The sequence below is a fragment of the Netta rufina genome (assembly GCF_964035555.1).
Source record: "Netta rufina genome assembly, chromosome: 13".
NCBI lineage: Eukaryota > Metazoa > Chordata > Aves > Anseriformes > Anatidae > Netta > Netta rufina.
This window is the reverse complement of record NC_140136.1, coordinates 21,465,573-21,488,048: the sequence shown is the minus strand read 5'-3', so window position 1 is coordinate 21,488,048 and position 22,476 is coordinate 21,465,573. Positions and strand designations below refer to the sequence as shown.

General features: G+C 40.0%; 1 protein-coding gene across 4 annotated transcripts in view; it reads left to right on the top strand.

The window, feature by feature from the left end:
• Window positions 1-44: 44 nt before the first annotated feature.
• The window catches only part of ANKRD27 (ankyrin repeat domain 27), a 46,193-nt gene continuing 23,761 nt past the window's right edge, over window positions 45-22,476 (top strand). For 3 of the 4 annotated variants that reach the window (XM_084294539.1, XM_084294540.1, XM_084294537.1), the window contains exons 1-13: window positions 48-112; window positions 6,266-6,326; window positions 11,426-11,556; window positions 13,787-13,897; window positions 14,971-15,127; window positions 16,624-16,778; window positions 17,097-17,156; window positions 17,250-17,303; window positions 17,388-17,453; window positions 17,528-17,604; window positions 17,979-18,100; window positions 18,961-19,039; window positions 19,871-20,003. In XM_084294539.1, coding sequence (XP_084150665.1) covers window positions 11,455-11,556; window positions 13,787-13,897; window positions 14,971-15,127; window positions 16,624-16,778; window positions 17,097-17,156; window positions 17,250-17,303; window positions 17,388-17,453; window positions 17,528-17,604; window positions 17,979-18,100; window positions 18,961-19,039; window positions 19,871-20,003 — 1,116 coding nt within the window. In that variant the 5' untranslated portion in view covers window positions 48-112; window positions 6,266-6,326; window positions 11,426-11,454. Of the gene's footprint in view, window positions 113-6,265; window positions 6,327-11,425; window positions 11,557-13,786; window positions 13,898-14,970; window positions 15,128-16,623; window positions 16,779-17,096; window positions 17,157-17,249; window positions 17,304-17,387; window positions 17,454-17,527; window positions 17,605-17,978; window positions 18,101-18,960; window positions 19,040-19,870; window positions 20,004-22,476 lie in introns of all 4 variants that reach the window. The other variant, XM_084294538.1, reaches the window with a different exon arrangement.

Sequence of the window (22,476 nt, the reverse complement as noted above, 5' to 3'; positions counted from 1 at the left end):
CCGCAGGCTCCGACTCCGAGGCCGCCCGCCTGCTTCCTCGTTCGCTCCCCGCCGCCCAGCCGTTGGCTTCGTGCGGCGTCGCCGCGCCGGGCCCAGCCCGCCCTGGATCCCGGTAGGGCTCGGCTGAGGCGCGCAGCGGCCAGGGGAGGGGGGCGGCCGGCGGCGGCGCTCCGAGTCTGGGCTGTTGGCGAGGCGGCGCCGCGCTCCGTGCCCGCAGCACCCCCGGCACCCCCGGCACTGCCGCTCCAGGAGCGGCCTGCGAGTCGCCCTGCGGCCGGGGGGCGCGGCGGCGTCCGCCGCGGCCTGCTCCAGGGCCGGAGTCTCCTCCCTCAGGAGGGAGAGGCGGTGGCGGAGCGCTGTACCCATGCCCCAGGGCCCCAGTGGGTGACCACGGTTATCCCGCCGTCCCCAGGCTCACGGGGCGCTGCTGAAGTGGGGTTAACGCCAGTGCGGGCAGTGGTTGTGTGCTATGTGCGCTCCCCGCTTCCTGCTTTGCTTCGTGGTGTGTGCTTTGGGTATGCACGAGTGTCGCAGGTGCTTGAGGAAAAGAGTTTGCGTTGTTCTTGCCTCTTCGCCTCTTCTGCGTGTTTTTTTTTTTTTTTTTTTTTTTTTTGAGAAGGCCGATAAGAAATGTGAGTATGCAGTGCAGAATGGCTGTGGATAGCTGGAGTCAAATAACCATATGTCAGAAGGGGTAGAAAACACTGAAGTTTCTTACCAGTGAAAATGATATTTCACAGACTGCCCTTGCACATATGTTGAAATTGTTACTGCAAAGAGCAGTGAGCTCTTGTGTGTTTATCGTACATCTGAGCCTTCTAGAACAACAAATAAAACCGATGTTGAGCACTGCAGAGCAGATGAAATTATGTTGTCTTTATTATCTGTGATGTGCTTTTGCCAAAGCAGACTTCTGGAGAACTTTCTTGTCATAACGTGTGCTACTACATGTGCCTTGGTGTTTGTGGCTAACAGAATGGTTTTCTGATGTGATAGTAACTTAAAAGATGTGAGAACTTATTTCCACAAGAAGGGGGAATGTGACCCACTCCCATGTCATGCTGGTGTTGTGCATGCTGTAGGCAAGATACTTAGCTGTGAGGAGCAGGCTCCAGGCAAACCAGTTTTAAGGTGCTGAGCCTGGTTTGGAGAGTCTGTCTAGACTACGCTCTCTTCTGGATCTCAGTAGTTCTGGAAATCAGTTACTTGCTCCATTAACTTTTTGTTCTGCGTTACTTTTGGACCTAGTTACAAGTCAGGTAGCTTCTGCTGCAGGTTTACCACTTGTGGAAGAAGTTACCTTTTAACTTCCATGGTAGGCTGCCAAGTTACTACAGAGTGTGCTGAGCAGCTCTCTGCCAATTTGTGTGTTGATAGTCAAGAAGTGATGAGCCAATAATGTCCGGCTCCTTGCTGGAATGAAGAAATACAAGATAATTTTGACCTTGTAAGTGAGGTCTTGTAATGGCTTAATTATTGTCAGGTGGAAGAAGGATTAGCTCTAATTTTGAATCTGGAGTCCTGTGTGACTTGCGTTAAATTTAATCCCAACTAAAGAATGCATTTGTGTGTGGGCGTGGTAGCCATGTTCAAAGTCTGCTACACTTCACTGAAGCTGCTATTCATTGTAGCACACAAGGATCTTGGAGCTCAGTTTCTCTGAAAGTATCTGAGAAGGAAAGGGGATATTATTTCAGCCACTTGTGACTACTTAGAATTGCTGGTACCTTTGGGCTTTAATCTGTGTCAGATAATACTCCTAAAGATGTATTGAAGCATTAGGTGGGAAGAAAGAGGCTGTTCTTGAGATTAGTTCTAAATTAAGTCCAGCTGTATGCATTTATCCAGTTCAGGTAGATTGTGTAAACTCCTAAAACTCAAGTTGTAGTTTGTCAGGCATGATGTTAAGAAAATCTAGATCTTGCTACTACTTTGATACAATGTGCTGACTAGCTAAAGTGTTGTCCTGGAAAAACTATTAGGAGCAGCATAATGAGTAGGAACAGAAATGTATTTGCTGGCTCTATGGAAAGGCTTCCTTGCAGCAGACAATGATGACCATATTCTTCCTACTCCAGTGCTCTTAAATATTTGCAAAGTCTTCAGTGGTGCATCTTGAACACTACTACTTCTTTAATCCTATATCGTCACTGTAATAGGCTGAAGCAGTATTTTAGGTAAATACAAGTCTGTTTTGTTTAAATGGCTCGTAAACTTTGTCTGATGGTGTTACTTTTGGAATAAGCTCACAAACTGAATTCAGTTGTGCTCTGGTATGAGAAAGTTGAAAGCGAAAGCCATTGTGAGATAAGGAAAGAAGAATTGGATACAGTGAAAATGAATCTGGTTGTGTCTCATAACACTGCAGCTTTCCTTTGACTAGTTTCCTTTTAAGCATTTTGCCAGTAAAGTGTCTAGTAGTGGTCTTTTTTTTTTTTCCACCTAAGCTTCTAGCAGTGATAAGGTAAGACTATAGCTGGCCTGCAGCAACTTGGTTTTCCTATTGAGAAGTGCAGAAAATGGATTAAATTCATTAAATTTGAACTGTATATGATATGCTGTCAACAGTGGTGGTCTATAATTCTGCGGTCAAGAAACAGCATAAACTTCTGTGCCTCACATCCCTGTATGTTCAGTGTTCAGGTGCAAGTACACAGGCTGGGGAATTCTACCACTGTCTTGCCTCAGGAACTAAAGGATCAAAATAACTGGCCTAAGTAAAATACTGCTTATCCTCATATTTCATCTCAGCCTGTGTTTGTGCGGTCCATCCAGGTGACCCCCAAATAAATGTGTGTGCAAGCTGCAACCTCTGCAAGCCTGATGAGGTAAATACAGTTCACTAATACTTGGAGGAAGCATCCATATTTGATAATGTTTTGGGAACTTTGTACCTTCTGTTATTTTTTTTTTCCTGTATATGTGTTCCTTTTTAATGTTTGTGGCTCACTGGTCAGCATTTTCTGCATTCTTTTTCCACAGCTTGTTTTTGAATATCTCAGGCTTTCCTATTTGAGACTTAAATGCAGCTTTAGTAATGATAAGCCAGAGAAGGGATATGGGTGGTGGACTTGTAGCTATTCTAGTATATTTTTAAACCTGCTAGAACGAAGTATTGAGAATCTGGACTATTCTGTTGTGGAGAATGCAGCTTGTTCCTTAACACTTGACTAACACTGAGCAAGATGATCTCCAAAATCAGGGTAGGTGGCTAGTTAAAAGCTCGCCTGGTAAAGGATGAGCTGCTCATAAAACAGGTTCCTTGGAGGAAAGAAATAGGTGATTTAAGAGTCAAGCCCATTTGTTCTTTGGCCTCAAGTCTGAGGCAAATAAGGTTTCCACATCAAGCTATAGTGCAAATACACTGTTAAAATTGAAAGGGTGAACTTTTTTAAGAATGAGCTCTGTTTTAGGTTACAGGAGGGGGATTCATAATGAAAAGCAGCATGAAGAACTGAAAAAAACCTGCTTGCATGGTGTTGCCCTGCTGCTGACAGATGCTGTAGGGTTGTGGGAGTCCTGTGTGAGAGTGTGGGGGCAGTGGTAGCAGAAGTGGTAGGAGAGACAGAGCTGCTAGACCCTAAAAAGGGAAGTGGTGTCTGCGTGGGGAGGGGTGGGGCAGAGACAAAAACAATAATAAAGAGCTGGTGCTGGGAACTGGAGATGTTTTACCTTCCACTTGAAGAAAAATGTGACTGCAGGAGAGATGCTGAGAGAAAGGAGCACCTTCCTGTAATAACATTGTCCCCTCCTTCCCAGAACCTGTTGCATCACGGTCACACTCAGTCTGGCATAACTAAACTTAGTTTTTCCCTGTTTTTTAGGAAGCTTTGAGCTGACTGATGCAAATTCACTGCTCTATAGCCTGATAATTCAGAGGTAGTGTTCTGACTTATCTCACTTTCACAGAAATCTCTATAAGCTGCAGCTGAATGTAAAGGAATAGAAGTTGTTTTTTTCCTCCCTAACTGGCCCTGGTAGTGAAATGAACGAGCCAAACAAAGCCTTGTGCTGTTCAACACCGAGTCTGAAGTGTTTCTATACAGAATCCTTGGTTATGTTAAAAGTATTTTCTCTGTAGTGTGTTTTAGGTCCTTAGTGGTATAGCAGGATATTCAGAAGAACTTAAGAACTGAGTAAATAGTGATATATAACTTGTAGGGTGTGGATGTGATGTAGCTGTCAAGTAAATGCAGTGGTATCTACGTTAATGACTATCTATTTCAAAATGCTTCTTAGAAGGATCTGAAGACTAATAGGTCTGTAAATGTACCTGACTTGAGCATCTCTGAAGGAAAAATCATCAGTGAGAAAATAAACTTTTGTAGTTAAGTCTTGCTCGTTGCTTTCAGTACCAAAGGTTGTAAGACTTTGTTTCCAGTCTTTTGGGAAAAAGTGACATGCTTGGATTCCATGGTGTATAGCACAAAGAATAGCTAAAGTTAAAAACAACAACAAACAAATAAACAAAATCAACATATATGTCATTAGAATTATCAGTCTATCCTTAACCTATAAAGGATTTGGCTGTTCTAAGGTTATGCTTTTTTTTTTTTTTGAGAGAGTAACATAATGCCCATTAGATTCTGTGATCAGCTAGCTTTTATTCTTCTAGCAATTTTATTTTTTTTTTTGTGTTTACAGGAATGAAGCCTCACATTTAAGTGATTCCATGTAAACATTCTGAGATTAGTACTTATGTATTGCTTTACAGCTCAGCATGATAGAATTTAAGAAACTTAGTGTGTATGGCTTCTGACAATTTTTAATGGACTTCCACTTAAGCATTAAACAGTTCTGATAACGTATACATGGTTTTGTGCTTTTTTCTGCCCTCTTAATGTTAGTAAATCAAAAGCTGTCCAAGGTGCAACTAGAGGAATAAGTCTACCACCTGCCACTTCAGTGAAATTAGATTGAAGTTGGATGTTGTGTTCTGCCAACAAATTCTCAATGGAGTGTTCTAATGCATTTCTAGAATTACTGCAATGCATTAGCTGGTATTTTCATATGCACTTAACTTTTGAGGTGGAAAGAAATTTGACTTAATCTCAAAAATGCCTGAGTCAAAATTTGGGGAATCTAATGTATTCTTCTGATTCTGTGGACTTAATCTATTGAAGTGTAGCATAAAGGACTTGACTTTACTGTAATTATTTATATTGTATACAGCTTATACATCCCCATTTCTGCCTCTCCATCAAGAATGCTGTGGATAGGTGAAGAGGAGGTCCAGGTGAAGATAGCAACTGTTCAAGCTAATGAGCACTTTCTTTCCTTTTGCATACCCACACTATAATCGTATAATATAGCCATCCACTAATGTAGCAATGAGCAGATGAAGCACTAAGAGAGGGATATTCAGAAGTGATTCTCAAATCAGTACTTGTTTGTTTACTGGTACTTACTTGCTGCTGTGTGCAGCTTCACATGTTAAGCTAGTAGTTGACTCTTCAAAGTCTGCCTCTGCTCAAGCTGAGTGATAAATGCTTGGATGAACTAAGAGTTAAGCTCCTTTATTGAGGTTATAGCATGCTGGTAGCATCTTAGTTGCATTACAGTAGCTAAAATGCCAGAATTGAATGTTTCAATGCAGTTTCTTGTGACTTGACTTCTTTTTGGAGGTCTCAAGCATGATTCAACACAATTGTTCAACAGTTGTGTAGTAGAAGAAATACCTACCACTAAGTGTTTTAAAACTGCTTATATGTGGTAACTCATGAACTAAAACTGAAGATTGTTTCAAAATTACTGTGGTGATCTGTGAACTGAAACAGTTCTTCAGGTCTTTAAGTTTCTTAAGTTGAAGACTCTAGTCTCTTTTTTTTTTTTTTCAGGTGCAGGTGATGACTTAAGAGCTTTGTGAATCAAATAATTAGTTTCATAAGAGCAGGCTTGTCTCTGGGAGTTTCTCCACCCCTCAATACATCTCTTCCACCTGTTTTGTCAAGGTGTTAAATGTTGATCTTAATTTCTTCTTAGACAAAGCTTCTTGCTGTTTTTTGATAATGAGGTACAGGTTTCTAGATAAGGGAAGTTTATAGAAAGTGTTCATCTTTCCCCTTTTCTGCTATGGGAAGAACTCCTTGGACTTAAAGATCCATTAAGCTGAAAAACTGGCATTATAGCTACTGCGATTGGAAGCACTTGCACAGTTTTGCTTCTGCAGTCTGATACTCAGTTGCTTTTTTGTGTCAATGTGCTCTTCCATCATCTCCTCTGCTGCCCAGTGCATGGAATCCAAATCGTCTTTTTCCCTGTGTAGAAGGTCTTGGCAGTCTCATCTACCACTTGACCAGATACTGAACATGAATTCACCAGTAAAGGTAGGTGAAGATGTGTTAGTGGGCTAACTATGTTAATAAAAGCTTGAGTTAGAAAGCTTGAGAGAGCATGTAATCCAGCCTCCTAGCCTCACTATATCCATATCACCTTTAGTAGAGGTTTGTCTAACAGGTTCTTAAAGATTTACCATATCAGAGACTTGACTGCTTAGCAAAGCTATCTAAAACATGTTCACCTTCTTTTGAAAGGTGTTCCTGATCTGTAATCTGAGTCTCTTTACTTAGAGCTAAGTAAAGAGACTGAAGAAACAGCTAAGGCCTGTTTCTTCAGATATGTTAAGAAAAAACTCTTATCTGCAGATATGGGGAAAAAAAAATGTTCTTTACTGAGACCTTGATGCACCTGGGGATTTTCTTTTTAACCTATTTCATGCAGTTTCTTCACCATAAGGAACATGTCTCAGATCCTGCTTCCAAGGCATCTTGCCTTTCTTGCTTAAGATTCTTCAGTCAGTTCCATCTCCCTTGAAGTGTAGCACCCAAAAAAGAGCACAGGATTCTGAAGTAAGTCTTGTCACAGTAGACTATTTTGTGGGCTGTGCATGTGTTCATACAGCCCTTTGCAGTGTTCAACTTGTTTGTAAGAAGTTGATGCTGATTCATGTTTGGACTCCAAGCTGTAGTCATTTATGGCCTGTTGCCTAGCCTGTTGTTCAGAGAAATGTTTTCCATAGCTGATGAGTACTGCTTAGTGAAGTCTGTCTTATCACACACCTGTGGAGTATCAGTGCTGAGATGTCTGTGTTCCTGCAGCAGACCTGCTGCTGTGCTGCATCGCCTTTCTTCCTTCCCACACCGCTGGTCTAGGAACTTGCCTTGCAGCTGCCTGATGGAAGTGTTTACAGCAATCAGCTGTGGAATTGCTAGAGATAATACTGTTGACCCATGTGCTGCAATAGGACAGACCTTGTGTGAAGTTGTACTTTTACAGGGCTGGATGTCTTTTACTTGCTGAACTTAGCTAGTCTTCTGAAGGTGTCAAAGGATAATCCTTTTCTCTCCCATCCTCTAAGTAAACTTCAAAGCTGTGTTCCAAAATGGTTTTGGGACTGCTAACTTAATATTCTTCCACAGAAGCTCTTAATGTTATTATTTTTTGAAAGCGGATGAACTATTTTGTTTAGAACTTCACAGGAAAACTTTGCTTGAGGCAGTTATCTGCCACTGCCAGACTTCAGTGGTTTGTACTGTGGTTATCCAGGCTGTAACTGCTGATAACTTCACAGTGGAAATTGCATGCAGGCTTATCTGATCATGTTTGTGTTGAGTTCTCTTTGTGCCTAATTATAAGGAACCTTCAGACTGTATGTAGATCAGTTAACAGACTGTGCATCAGGTAGCAGCATAGCTGAAACTGAAAGACTACAACCAATCCCACAGATTCTTAGATGTTTTTTTCTGCCCTATTAAACTGCCATGCAATGGTTTTGTGTCTCTTTCCTGATCTATGGAGAAGGATGTGGTTTTTGGTACAAGTGCAGCATGAGGTAGTCAATATTACAAACACAACAGAACAAGCATTAGAAGCTCACACTGAGCAAGTAACATGTGAAGTATAACTCTGTTGAAGAAAACAAGAAAATACTATTTGTCTAAGGATGACCTGCTCAAATTAAAGTTCTCTTGCTCTTCTCACCTATTCCTGGAACATATAGGTGAAATTGCAGGAGGAAATCATCCAATTTCTGTTCCTTGACTCCAGGGGGAAACATATACAGACTACTTAAGCACTTGTAAACCTGTTAATCTCCATTCTTCTGAAGAAAATAATTTTGAAGTTAGTCCAGAAAAGTCCTATTAGGATTTTTCTTACCCTTGTGTCTAGGACATAGTTTTTATTGAGAATTAAAATTGAGGAAGTAAACAAAGGGTTTAGTGCCTCTAGAAGTTATCTTTGCCCTGTGGCTCACTTAGTGGTAGCTCTTCCAGTGCCTAGAGATTCAGTTTTCTGTCTGCAGGCACTTTTGCTTACTGTTCTGCCAGATTTTGTGTCAGACTCACTTCAGATAGTTGAGACCTTTTTCATGGGAGTGGAATTGCCCACAAACATCTGTTTTCATGGTGTCTTTTAAATTACGACTTGGATATTCATATTTTCTTGTACTTTTTTCCTATAAGTTCCCCTGAAAAGTTGAATATTCATTTTACACAAATTCCTGTTACACTGTCTGGGTGTCTTATTGATCTGTGTGAGTCAGTAATCCTCACGTAGGTAAGTCTTATGACTGAAATGAGCTTATTGTGGAAGCATCAGTGTCCTGTGATGCGGTCTAATCTGCTACAAAGGAGCAATCAATTCAATTGAGGGTTGTTTTTCAAATTCAATTCTGGGTTGTTTTAGAAATTAGCAGTACAAGTTTCCTAGTGTATCAAAGTGGTAATAATGTAGATCTAAACTTCCGTAAGCTTTGTCTAAACATATCACATGCTGTTACTTCTCTTACCTGAAAGGGGTAAGAAAACATTATAAGGATAGCTGTGTAAAAGGAAATTTTTGTGAAAACTTCTTTCCTAATAACTTATGTGTGACTGTAGTTACATTCATGTTAAGCATGCCATGAACAGTCCATATTTCTGGAGAGTGTGGAAGATAGCTTCCTGATGCAGCTGGTTAGTGAACCTATCAGGGGTGGCGCCCCGCTAGACCTTCTCTTCACAAACAGAGAAGGACTGGTGGAGGATGTGAATGTCGGGAGCTGTCTTGGGCAGAGTGACCACGAAATGGTGGAGTTCACTATTCTTGGCGAGGCCAGGAAGGGGACCAGTAAAACCTCTGTATTGGACTTTCGGAGGGCTGACTTTGAGCTGCTCAGGACACTGGTTGGTGGAGTCCCTTGGGAGGCGGTTCTGAAGGGCAGAGGGGTCCAGGAAGGCTGGGCGCTCTTCAAGAGGGAAATCTTAATGGCGCAGGAACGGTCTGTCCCCACGTGCCCAAAGACGAGCTGGCGGGGAAGAAGACCAGCCTGGCTCAACAGAGAATTGTGGCTTGAGCTTAGGAGAAAAAAGAGGGTTTATAATCTTTGGAAAAGTGGGCAGGCCACTAGGGAGGACTATAAGAATGTAGTGAGGCTGTGCAGGGACAAAATTAGAAAGGCCAAAGCTCATCTGGAGCTCAATCTGGCTACTGCCGTTAAAGATAACAAAAAACGTTTCTATAAATACATCAACACAAAAAGGAGGACTAAGGAGAATCTCTATCCTTTACTGGATGCGGGGGGAAACTTGGTTACAAGAGATGAGGAAAAGGTGGAGGTGCTCAATGCCTTCTTCCCCTCAGTCTTTAGCGGCAATACCGGATGTTCTCTGGATACCCAGTACCCTGAGCTGGTGGAAGGGGATGGGGAGCAGGATGTGGCCCTCACCATCCACGCAGAACTGGTTGGTGACCTGCTACGGCACTTGGATGTGTGCAAGTCGATGGGGCCAGATGGGATCCACCGAAGGGTACTGAGAGAACTGGCAGAGGAGCTGGCCAAGCCACTGTCCATCATTTATCAGCAGTCCTGGCTATCGGGGGAGGTCCCAGTTGACTGGCAGCTAGCAAACGTGACGCCCATCTACAAGAAGGGCCGGAGGGCAGACCCGGGAAACTACAGGCCTGTCAGTTTGACCTCAGTACCAGGGAAGCTCATGGAGCAGATCCTCTTGAGAGTCATCACGTGGCACTTGCAGGGCAATCAGGCGATCAGGCCCAGTCAGCATGGGTTTATGAAAGGCAGGTCCTGCTTGACGAACCTGATCTCCTTCTATGACAAAGTGACACCCTGGGTGGATGAGGGAAAGGCTGTGGATGTGGTCTACCTTGACTTCAGCAAGGCTTTTGACACTATCTCCCACAGCATTCTCCTCAAGAAACTGGCTGCTCTTGGCTTGGACTGGCGCACGCTTCGTTGGGTTAGAAACTGGCTGGATAGCTGGGCCCAAAGAGTCGTGGTGAATGGAGTCAAGTCCAGTTGGAGGCCAGTCACTAGTGGCGTCCCCCAGGGCTGGGTGCTGGGGCCGGTCCTCTTTAATATCTTCATCGATGATCTGGACGAGGGCATTGAGTGCACCCTCAGTAAGTTTGCAGATGACACCAAGTTAGGTGCGTGTGTCGATCTGCTTGAGGGTAGGAAGGCTCTGCAGGAGGATCTGGATAGGCTGGACCGATGGGCTGAGGTCAACTGCATGAAGTTCAACAAGGCCAAGTGCCGGGTCCTGCACCTGGGGCGCAATAACCCCAAGCAGAGCTACAGGCTGGGAGATGAGTGGTTGGAGAGCTGCCAGGCAGAGAAGGACCTGGGTGTGATGGTGGATAGTCGGCTGAATATGAGCCAGCAGTGTGCTCAGGTGGCCAAGAAGGCCAACGGCATCCTGGCTTGTATAAGAAACAGTGTGACCAGCAGGGCTAGGGAGGTGATCGTCCCCCTGTACTCGGCTCTGGTGAGGCCGCAACTCGAGTACTGTGTTCAGTTTTGGGCCCCTCGCTACAAGAAGGACATGGAGGTGCTTGAGCAGGTCCAGAGAAGGGCTATGAAGCTGGTGAGGGGCCTGGAGAACAAGTCCTACGAGGAGCGGCTGAGGGAGCTGGGCTTGTTCAGCCTGGAGAAAAGGAGGCTCAGGGGCGACCTTATTGCTCTTTACAGATACCTTAAAGGAGGCTGTAGTGAGGTGGGGGTTGGCCTGTTCTCCCACGTGCCTGGTGACAGGACGAGGGGGAATGGGCTAAAGTTGCACCAGGGGAGTTTTAGGTTATATGTTAGGAAGAACTTCTTTACCGAAAGGGTTGTTGGACACTGGAACAGGCTGCCCAGGGAAGTGGTGGAGTCACCATCCCTGGAAGTCTTTAAAAGACGTTTAGATATAGAGCTTAGGGATATGGTTTAGTGGGGACTGTTAGCGTTAGGTCAGAGGTTGGACTCGATGATCTTGAGGTCTCTTCCAACCTAGAAATTCTGTGATTCTGTGATATTAAGACCTGAAACTGCTTTTTTTCTGTTTGGACAAGGAATCAAACTGCTCCTGTGGTATTTCTGTATATAGTACTTTCACAGATACCGTGTATGATGTATTAACCATTCTCTATATGCCCTTCTTTTAAGAAAATCTCCTTGGAATATCTGAAGTCCATATGGCTATGTATGATGAAGATATCTTGAAAAATCCCTTTTATTTGGCCATTCAGAAGCGTCGTCCTGATCTCTGTACTAAAGTTGCAGAGCTCCATGGTATTGTAAGTATACAGTGTATTTGAAAGTTGCTTAATAAATAGTAATGATATGGATTTAAATCATGTCTACTAAGACTCATAAATGATCAGTGCAAGCCTACCTGCTAATGACATGCTTATGGACCTCCAAATAAATGCATGGTAGTAAAAGATGGAAGTGTGTACTGTTTCTAAACTTCACACAAAACTATTTTTCTTTGATATGAACAGCGTTGTGTGTCCTTCTACTTGCTTGTAAAGCTTAAGGTAAGATTGACCACCTGAAATTGTTAGTGGACAGACAATCGCTTGTTTCTGACAGCATTTTACATAGCAAAACAAAGCTAACAAACTGAGCTGGAATAAAAAAAAAAAATGCAGTCCTTTAAGAAGCTTGATTTGAATATTCTGCAGTAAGTCTTGATCCAAATAACCCATTCCAAATGGAATATATATATATATTTATATTTGGAATATATATTTTATATATATAAAAAATATATATTTTATATATATATATATATATATATTATTTATTGCTACCCCCATTTTATTGCTACCAGATTATAAATTTAAGTCTTAATTGGATAGGGCTTTTTCAATTTTTATTACCAAGGTGGTGTAGATTAGCAGAAATGCTAAAATCTGTTCACTGGTCTTGTCTGTATGCTGTTATCAAATATCCTTGACATCCTTATCCTAATCTTATCCTTAATTCTTTGTGTTAACTGTACTACAGGTTCATATGAACTTGCTAGCTTTTAGTGGGTATGGCTATTGCAGTGTTCATATGTAGAACAACAAGCATATTTCTATAAATACTTACTAAAATTGAATACAGTGATTTGTATAGGTTAAGAAGAATACAGGGGAATATGAACAATGAATGGTTGAGCACTTAGCTTGTTAAGGCAACAATCTGTCAAATATTTGCAGAACTCAGATGAGCAGTTAATATTCAAAAATAGTCTCTGTTCTCAAGTCTGACCTCTTATGCTGGTGATTCTGGTACTGATAATGGCATTGCTGTACGTTGCTAGGATAAAAACATTTGTATTGAGTCATTGTCATTTCTGAAGAAAAAAAAAGTATCTTATTTTAGGAGTAGAATTGTCTTGAAGACACTATTTCTGAAAGCATCCAAGTACAGGAAGAACGTTTGCTTCATGTTTGTTACCAATGAGAGATCTTTACAGCGTGTATAATGTGTACCTTGTATTGAAGGGAACACCACTCTTCTGTTAGAGTACAGACTTCACGCTTCCTTCACTTTTTTTCTAATTGCATTATACTTTGCTGTAATTAGAAAGTGCCCATCCAGTGCTATATTCCAAAGTACATAAGTTCCTCTGAGTGGAGAATAATGCGACTAAAAGAAAATTCCAAGGCAGATTGGGTTAATAATAAGAATGTAGATTTTGCACTGAAGTCAAGATGCTTAAGATAACGTTAATTGCCAGCTAGTGGTAGTTATTTTGGTTACCTCAATAGACAATTGGTGAGTTCAGTCAGGCTCTATTATGAATAAATGCGTGTTACTATATTAAACCAGATGTGCATGTTACATTATGATTTAGTCATACTAAAGGTTAATGTGGCAAAAAAGACAAACTTTCAAAAAGGAATGAAGTTTTTAGTATCCTTTTGCGCTGTTCTGTGTATCAAAACAGTCTAGTTCTGATCTGGTTATGCCTGAAATATCACTAAGAAATAAATTGGCAGTACCAACAGGTTGTTCAGGTTGAAAACTAGACTCGTGTAGTGTATGCAAATGTTAAAATGTGTCTTGTGTGCTAATTAAGAATGTGTCCATCTGCCAATCTTTTAGTTACAGTAGGCTCAAGTTGTTTTTTAACTTAGGCTTATTCTTCATTCGGATAATATTTCCTTTTAGTTTTAAAATATATTGCAATTTTACTAGCTGCCGTGTTTAGATCATTCAGATGACTGGTGCAGGTAACTTATATGGGATTTCATCTCATTGTTTGCTTCAGTTCCATCTGTTCTCATTCAGATAAGTCAAAAAATTAAACTTTGTTAGCTGTATGTATGGCTTTTCCTTTCTATTAAAAAAAAAAAAAAAACCCACACCTGAAAACAGCTCTCAGTTGCCACACTTGCTGGTAAATGTGTATAAGCCAGATTTAACTGCATGCCTCTAAAGGAATGTAAAAGGCAAAAGTGATTAGGGTTTAGCTGGTGATGTCTTGCATTTGTCTGAGTTGTTTTTTTTTTTTTTTTTTTTTTCCCCAAGGTATTAGTTCCATGCAAAGGAAGCCTTTCAAGCAACCGTATTTCTACCTGCCAGTTTGAATCCTATGTTTTGAGGCCACTAGAGGAAAATTTTCAGACCTTAAATGGAAAGGTAGTTCTGTTATGATATCTAAATGTGGCTTGGGGACACTCCAGGAAATTATTTGCTGCAGTTGTGACTGACAGTGTGAACTAATGGTTACAGGAGTTAGTGAGGAGTTGTAGCTAACTTGCAAAAGAAGTATGCTGCCCATCTAAGCTCGTTCTAAGGTTTACATTGCTTTCTAGCAAAAGCTGTGTCTTGGCATGTACACAAGAATAGTTGTCCTATTTAGATGGTGTTGCTGCCTCTCATTTTCAGCTTACTACTATTTCAAGCTTGTCTGTGTTTTTTAGCAATTCAATCTTTGTGAACAAAATGGGTCATCCCCACTTGTGGCTGTTAGGAATTTTATTGCGAGGCAGAAAGACCGTTATTACTAAGATAACCAAGTGATCTTTAGCTTTCAGGCAAATAGTAGCTTGCCTATATTGTACACGGATTCAGGCTCACTAATGCTTAAGACAATTTGGATGGTATTGAGTTGGATCTGAGGCCTGATTAATTAATTCAATAAATAGAGTAGAGACTTATTCTAAAGACAAGGCATGATAACCAATGCTAGCACTGCATACTCTTTTAATGAATTTTTTTCACTTGTCATTTTTGCAATAGTCTGATTTTGCACTGGTTTGCAAGCAGTCATCTAGATCTTCCTACTGTAGATATTCACACTGGAATTGCTTTAGAAGATAAGCATGAAAAACGTAGACAAAGATATATGGTATTTTTCTGAAGCTGGGCTCTAGACTTCAAATATAAGTCGTTTTTTGTTTCCTTTCTACTAAAAGTGCTTTAAAAATCTGCAAATAGTCACTTTAGTTTGTAGGATGTCTGAAACCTCTTGTAATAGTGAGTTTGTAAGGAAAATGGATGTAAGCAAGGTTAAGCTACCTGTTGCAGGCTGAAGGAATTCCAACTTCAGTCTACACAGCATGAGAATACAAAAAAATCTCAAATCTGTGGCTTTCTTGTCTTGAAAGATCCTCTTCTTTCCCTGAAAATATTACTCATTTCTTCATTGCCTAGTTATTATGATTTTTTTTCAGGAGCTTTACACTATCTTTTTTTTTTGTTTGTTTCAGGAGATCTTCATACAAGGAAACCTCATCGTTTTAGGAACTGGTTTTAGTCACCATGTTTCAGTCCCTGTACTTTTTGAAGAAACATTTTACAATGAAAAAGAAGAGAGCTTTAGTATTTTGTGCATAGCTCATCCACTGGAAAAAACAGAAAGCTCAGGTATGTATTGAAGTGATGTCTTGTTTGCATGGTGAATAAATTAGTGTCTTTGTTTAATACATTTTCTTCATTCTGAAAAATGCTGGCTTGGTTGAAAGCTCCCAGTATTTACTAATGTGCTGATGTGGATGCTGGTATGTTGGTGGAAAGACATATGAAGTTGCTGCCAGCCATACTTAAGTCTACACATCCCGGTCTCCACAGTTTAAAAAAAAAAAAAGTGGAAAACTTGATCCAGCTGGATTTTTTTTGCAGTGTTGACTGTGTAGTGTTGACTAATTAAAAGTAGTATTTAATCTCTTAAACCTGACATCTGTTTTCAGATGTAAGGTGGATGCACAAGACTAGATTGAAATAAACTTTCACAGTCACTGTAGTGTTTAGATGTTGTATTGCATAGCTACAAAGTAGTGCATCTGGTGATTGTGTCTCCCCATTATGTTGAATATGTTACTTTGTGGCCTAGCATTGAAAATCCTCTTGATGAGGCTGGAACACTATTTCCAAAGTCATTAAAGTTTTGAATGTATTGGGGTTTCCTTGTGAAATTTTATAACAAATCTATGTTAGCTAATTAAAAGTAACTGAAGCTACTTAAAACACACACTTTTTCTGAAATATAAGGATGTGATCTTAATACATAATGTCATTATTCATTTCAAATGGACAAAGTGAAGTGATGCCAGACAAGTGTGAAAACAGTACTGTGAGGGAAGTATTGAAGTTATTCTAGAGAAAATACCTGGAATACATATAGACTCAAACTATAAATATTAATGCATGTATAAAAATATTCTTGTGGAGTTCCTTTTTTGGCTATTTAGTGTAGTTGTATAGCGGTCTTTCAGAAGTGAGGTAATTTGTAATATTAAAGTAGTTTGAAATGAATGAGAGCTAAGCATGTTATTAGCTAGCCTTTGGTTGCAAATGAAGGGTTTGCCTAGAGAAATTTTTGTGGAAAAAAAAACAAAACAAAACACATGAATTTGAAGTGAGGGATCCAGTTGTGTTATTCAGAAGGAAAGGGGATTTGGTTTAACGTTTACATGGAGCGATTTTGCCCTCCCATTCAGAGAAAAGCTTTCAGAAAAGAACAGGTTATGTAAAAATCCAAGATGGGTTTTTTACAGCTTGCTTAGAGCACACTGACTTCCTGCATGGGTATTCAGTCAGTACGTTGCTGTGCTTTTCTTTCAGGCCTGGGCAATGCCAGTTGAGTTGTGTATGTAGCAATAAATTACCACACAGCAAAAAAGCACGCAAAATCAATTTTAGATATTCCGAACCAATGCTTGATGTAAAAGGCAAAAGAGCCAGCTCTAAATGTGGTTATTTAATTGCATTAGGTTCTCTTAGTTAACTGAAGGTGTTGCTTTTAAAAGTATGTTAAGTTGAATTAATGTTTCATTGCACACAAGTTGGCTAGATATCTAGGGACAGAAAGTACTTTACCATGCTTACATATTCAATGAGTTAACTCTTGGGTTTTGTTTTAGGTGAATCTACAGCTTCATCAAATTCCTATTCTCTTAAAAATATTGAAGATGTTAGAGAATCCTTGGGAAGGCATTGTGAGAGATTTGATAAATACATAGCATCTTTCTACCGAACATTTAAAGAACATGAAAGGAAAAATCTCCGCCACTACATAGTCAGTATCTAGTTGCTCGATGTTTAATTTACTAAATATAATTCCTGTCACTGCTTTAGGTATCTTTGTCCTGAGATTTTCTGTGTCAATCTTCCAGAGTTGTGGGAAAGGTGGGAAGAGAGAAAATTTGTAATTACAAATTACACCTTAACTGTCTGGTTAAGGCAGTTGTTCTAGCTAAAAATCTTATCTTACTGTAGTTGATACTGTACACTTCTAAGGCAGGAGAAATTTCCTTTTTTTGCTTACTTATGCTCTGTTGCTTCAAGTCAGATTAACCCAAATCTTAAAGCCTTTTTTTTTTTTTTACCTCCTTAGGATTCTGTCAATGCGCTTTATACCAAATGTCTCCAGCATCTTTTAAGAGATTCACACTTGGTAAATACTTCATTTAATGCACAGTACATGGTGTTATGTAAGCAATCAACTGTCTAACTTTTGCCATTTTTTGTGTGTTTTTTTTTTTTTTAGAAGATGCTTGCAAAGCAAGAAGAGCAGATGAATATGATTAAACAAGCAGTTGAAGTAAGCTTCTGAAATTAAGGGAAATAATTGGCAAACTATTTTAACTGTTCCTTTCATACTTAAACTACTGTTTTTTCCCCACAGATGTATATCCACCATGCTATTTATGATCTAGTCTTTAAATATGTGGGGACTATTGAGGCAAGTGAGGTGAGTTTCTGTGCTAAAGATTAGTTACATTAATTCAATGCATTTTAAAAACCTGTTGCCTTTCTGTTGATTAGGATGCTGCTTTCAACAAAATCACGAGGAGCCTTCAAGACCTCCAGCAAAAAGACATTGGAGTAAAGCCTGAGTTCAGGTGAGAGATGAGTGGATTTTTGAGCAGCCACTGGGATCTTATCTTAAATGGGTCTCAGGCAGGCCAAAAAGTGTAATCCTTCAGACAATAGCAGACTTATTTTTCTATTCATTTGAAATAAAAAAAAAATAAAGCTTTGCAATTCTTATTTTAATGCAGCTGTTGTGCTGATTTTTATCTCCTTTTCTTTTGTGTTCTTGTGCATAAGGTTGACTCTACAGGGTGCAAAAGTGCAAATGTACTTGGAGTGGGGATGGAAATTTTCTTAATGCCATTTCTTATTTCAGCTCTGAATGAGATCAAACTTCTGGTTTTGGACATCCTGCATAGGAACCGTGATGTATGCTAACTATTTATTTCAAATTATTTCATAGTTTTAATATACCACGTGCAAAACGAGAACTGGGTCAGCTGAACAAATGTACTTCCCCTCAACAGAAGCTACTTTGCCTACGAAAAGTGGTGCAAATTATTATGCAGTCTCCTAGCCAAAGAGGTCAGTAAATAGTGAATTAATAATTGATTTTAAGCTTTATTTTTCTTAACTAGTATGCACAAAGCACTTTGGTATGTAAACAGATGTTTGAATTAGTCTTGTGGGCTAACATTTAGATTGAGGTCTACTTCGCAGGTGTTCCAAAAAGCAAAATGGATGTGAGATAGATGCTTCTCCATGGTGTGAGATGAGGTACTTGGTTAGGTGTGTGTTTTAGCTAGAGCATCTGAGAAGTTTGTACGTGTTAGGACACTTTCTCATGTAGAAGAAATGAGGGTGATCCATTTTAATGATCTAGCAGCGATGCTCAGTGTTTGTGCTTTGTGATAATCTTGAAATCAATACTGTTGAGATGCATCTTCTGGAGTGTGCACTATTGAGGGGGTGGTCAGACAGGCTTTCTGTCTGTTGTATTCAAAGTGCCACTGAATTCACAGAAATCATTCTGTGATGGGCTTGCCTCTCTGCGATGGACCTCCTAATCTGATATTTATTTCATCAAGCCTGGAAAGAGAAGATACTACTCCATTTACCTAGTAGTATTATCCTAAACTAGCACTTCTTTGCAGCATCCTTTCCTTTCTTCAGGAAGACTCTTGGGATATGGAAAAGCATGTCAACTTAAAGGGTAGCATTTGTCATCAAGAAATTTTGAGCTAGTGCTTTGTCTCCTCCTGTGTAGAAAGGAGGAAATGCTAATCAAATACTGCAACTGTATTTATTTTGGCTCCTGGCAGTCTATTTTGAAGGGAGGTTGAGAACATACTTTTGAAAGGCTGCTTTGGTTACTTAATACACTCTACTAAGAGCTGATCCTTAATCTTAAGAGGCATGACTAATATGTAATTTCTTTCTTTTAGTTAATGTGGAAGCTGTGTGTGCAGATGATCTTCTCTCTGTTTTGCTTTATTTACTTGTAAAAACAGAAATCCCAAACTGGTATGTAACTTCTTTGGCTATATATAGCTCAATTGTATTTTACATAACAGTGCTGTAGGGGCAAATGCTTCTGGATATTTAGTAACAACCTACCTAAAGTGTTAGAGGAGCTGCTGTAATGCAGTAAGCTATTTTTAGTAGGACAAACAGCAAAGATGTGTTAAATGTAATAGAATTAAGGGCCTATCAGGAATTCTGGAAGTGCTATCAGGAAGTGCTGTATGTTCTGATTCCCAGTCTAGAAAACAATTTTAATGGGAGGATCTTCCATTTACTCGATCTATGTATCCCATATAGACTTCATCTATGATGGAACTATAACCTTTATGCAGATTCTATGTGCCTGATACACTTTGTGTAAAGAAATAGTTTGAATGCTTAATTGCTTGCTTTTGTTTATGCCCTTCTATTTATCTCACACCACTCCCAGGAAAAAATTACCTAAACCTTTCATCTGTACCTGAACTGAGTTGTGTTGGTGTATCCCATATCTCAAATATTAGAATTTTTTCCTTTTAATATTTAGATATCTACACTGGTGCTTTAAGATGCTTGAAACTTGTGATATGCTCTCTTACCACTGTCCTTATCCCATCCTTCATGTACTTTATATCTAATTCTTAAATTTTTATCGGACAGTTAAAAGTAGTAGTGCTCTAATCCAATCACAAAGCTCAAAACAGCTATGGTTTTGCTAGCCTAACAATTTCTTTAGAAGCTTTTTCTTAACCTCCATTTACTGTCTGCCTGCACTGCCTAAGATGAGTTGTATTAAAGTATGTCTTGCTATAGTGACATCTTATCTTTAGAGGCTTTAACTTTTTATTTCAGGATGGCCAACTTGAGTTACATCAAGAACTTCAGGCTTTGCAGTTCAGTGAAGGATGAATTAGGATACTGTCTAACCTCAATTGAGGCTGCAATAGAATATATACGACAAGGCAACCTCTCTGACAGAACAACAGTAAGCTACTCTTAAAGACTGTTAAATGTGATTTTTGATAAGCTTGTTGGATTGCACCACTGTAGGGGTAAATTGGTCAAAAGAAGCAAACAGCTAATATGAGCTCCTTTTTTTCCCACTTTAAGGAATTGGTTAGGAGGCAACTATACCTGAAGCAGAATCTAAAATATTTGAATGAAGTCCTAGTCCTGTAGCAACACTTGTTCGCTGTACACTCCTAGAGGAAGTAGTTAAATGTTAAGTTTGCCTCTTCATATGATCAGAAAAAAATGACAGACCTACTTTCAATAGCTGAATTTTCAATAAGCTTTTAATACCTCCTGTAGTTGTGGTTGTGAAAGCAATGCAGTACATCAGAGTAGGCATAGCTCGAGCTTACACAAACTTTTAATTTTAAAAAACCTGGCTAGCAGAATGGAGATTGCAGTGTAATGTAAAATTAGTAAATATTAATAGTGTCTAAATACCAAGTGTTTGCAGTGTAGATTACTCTGCACCAAGTTAATAGTTTAATGGGAGTGCAGGACTATGATATTAGGTGGTGCTTGAAGGTCAAGTTTGGCTCTCAGGGTTTCTAACGTAGCAGGGTTAGGAAGCTTGTGGATGCATAAGTTATTTGCTCCTGGGCAGCTAGACCTTCTGTTAATCAGGTCAAATCCCTGCAGGCCAATCAAGGATGATACTGATGTAACTTTAGAAACTTTTGTAATCTAAAAAGTTTTCTAAAAGTAATCTGAGAATCTAAATTTTTGTAATCTAATTTATTTATTAAAGGAATCCAGTCTTAACTACTCATTTAAAAAATCTGCTATTGCAAAACTAGATTTTTGTGATCTGATGTGGAAATCAAAAGGAGTGAACTCAGAATTGGAATTAATTCAATATGTCTGTCTGCCCAACTGTGAAGCAGGGGCTGGCAACGGCTCAGTGTGCAGTGCTTGGGATGGGACAACATGGGGCATAATCTTTAAAGAAAAAACACTTGTCATTTTAGTCTTTTGCTGGTGTGGGTTTTGTTCTTTTCTGGAATCTTTCCATTAACTTGTAATGCATGAGTTTTTATACACAAAAAAAGGCACTTTCTTTTTGTGTGTAAAGAGACTGTAGTATTTCTTGTTTGTATTGTATTGAATTCTGATTAAGAAAAATATATGTTGGTTGAAAAGGAAAACCTGCCAGTCAACTTTGCTTCCTGCAGTCACTTGGCTGTCATTAATTATCGATGTACAAATAGCAATGCTGATGGTCTGGATGGAGAATTGAAGCCGAAGTAGAACTGTCTTCCACAAAAACATGAGCAAGTTGGAGAAAATAAACTACCTCCTGTGAAACGCCAGGTCCTATCCTTCCTTACATGGCTGAGGATAGCATTCTTTTTACTGGGATTGCCGTCTGACTATAGCTTCTTGATAAATGCTGCTGCCAAGTAAAATGGACTTATTTCTCTGGGAGGTGTTTGTCTTGAAATATGAGAGATGAAATATCTCTGTGCAGTTGATATAAGGGCAGTCTCATGCTGCTGTCTACCTGCTCTTATGAACAATATAGTAGTGCAATGTTTTCCTCCATATCTCAGCTGGAAGAGCTCCAGTCTCGGGGTGCTAGTTTCCTGCTCTCTACTTTCAGTGAGTGTATAGGGAACAAACAATGTGTAAGGCAGAGTAAAGGAGGGGAGTTCCCAGGTGTGGCTTGAAGATTAGATGGAAGAACAGCAGAACCCTGAAGACAAGGAAATGAGCGACCCTTTGCTCTCTAACACATGAAAAGGAAAGAGCTGCACTACCCTTTTCACTGGTGTAAATGGAAAGGGAGAAGGTGGCAGGCAATGAGGAGACAAACTAGGTAGCAGGTAGCTCCTTGACAGAAAGTGGGAAAGGGGAGTGAGGAGGTGGGAGAACACGGCAGGAACTTCTGATGGAATTGCTGTCCCTTCAGGGACTTACTAGTTGAGATACATCCTACTTCCTTTATCGTATAGTAAAAGAGCTGCTTTGACCTTCAAGGGGCAGCAGTTGTCAGGTTGATGTCCCATGGCTTCTGTCTCCAGATTGTGCTCAAAGAGGTTGTGGGATCTGAGCAGGAACATTGCTGTGCCCTTGGCCTTCATTACAGCCCCTCATGTGGCTACATTTAATTTCATAGATGGCTTCAGATGGAACTTCTGGCAGCTGATGAATGCTTTTTTCCAATCCCTAAAGAAGCTAACTAACTACAGAAGGAGAACTCTGCAGGGAACCAATGTACCCTGTGGGATAATGGGCATATCACCTTCATGAAGTAAGCACTTGAAAACATGCTGAATTCCTTCACCCAAGATGATGTGAGTCTTGGAAAGACATTTTGGGTGGGGGTCAAGAGGAGGAGACAAGTGTGTAACTGATGGCACAAGAGAACTCCATATTTTCTGGTGCTTGTCAATTGCCAAATTTATTTAATGGGGTTCCAGTTAATGAGTATTGGATCCTTGTTAAAT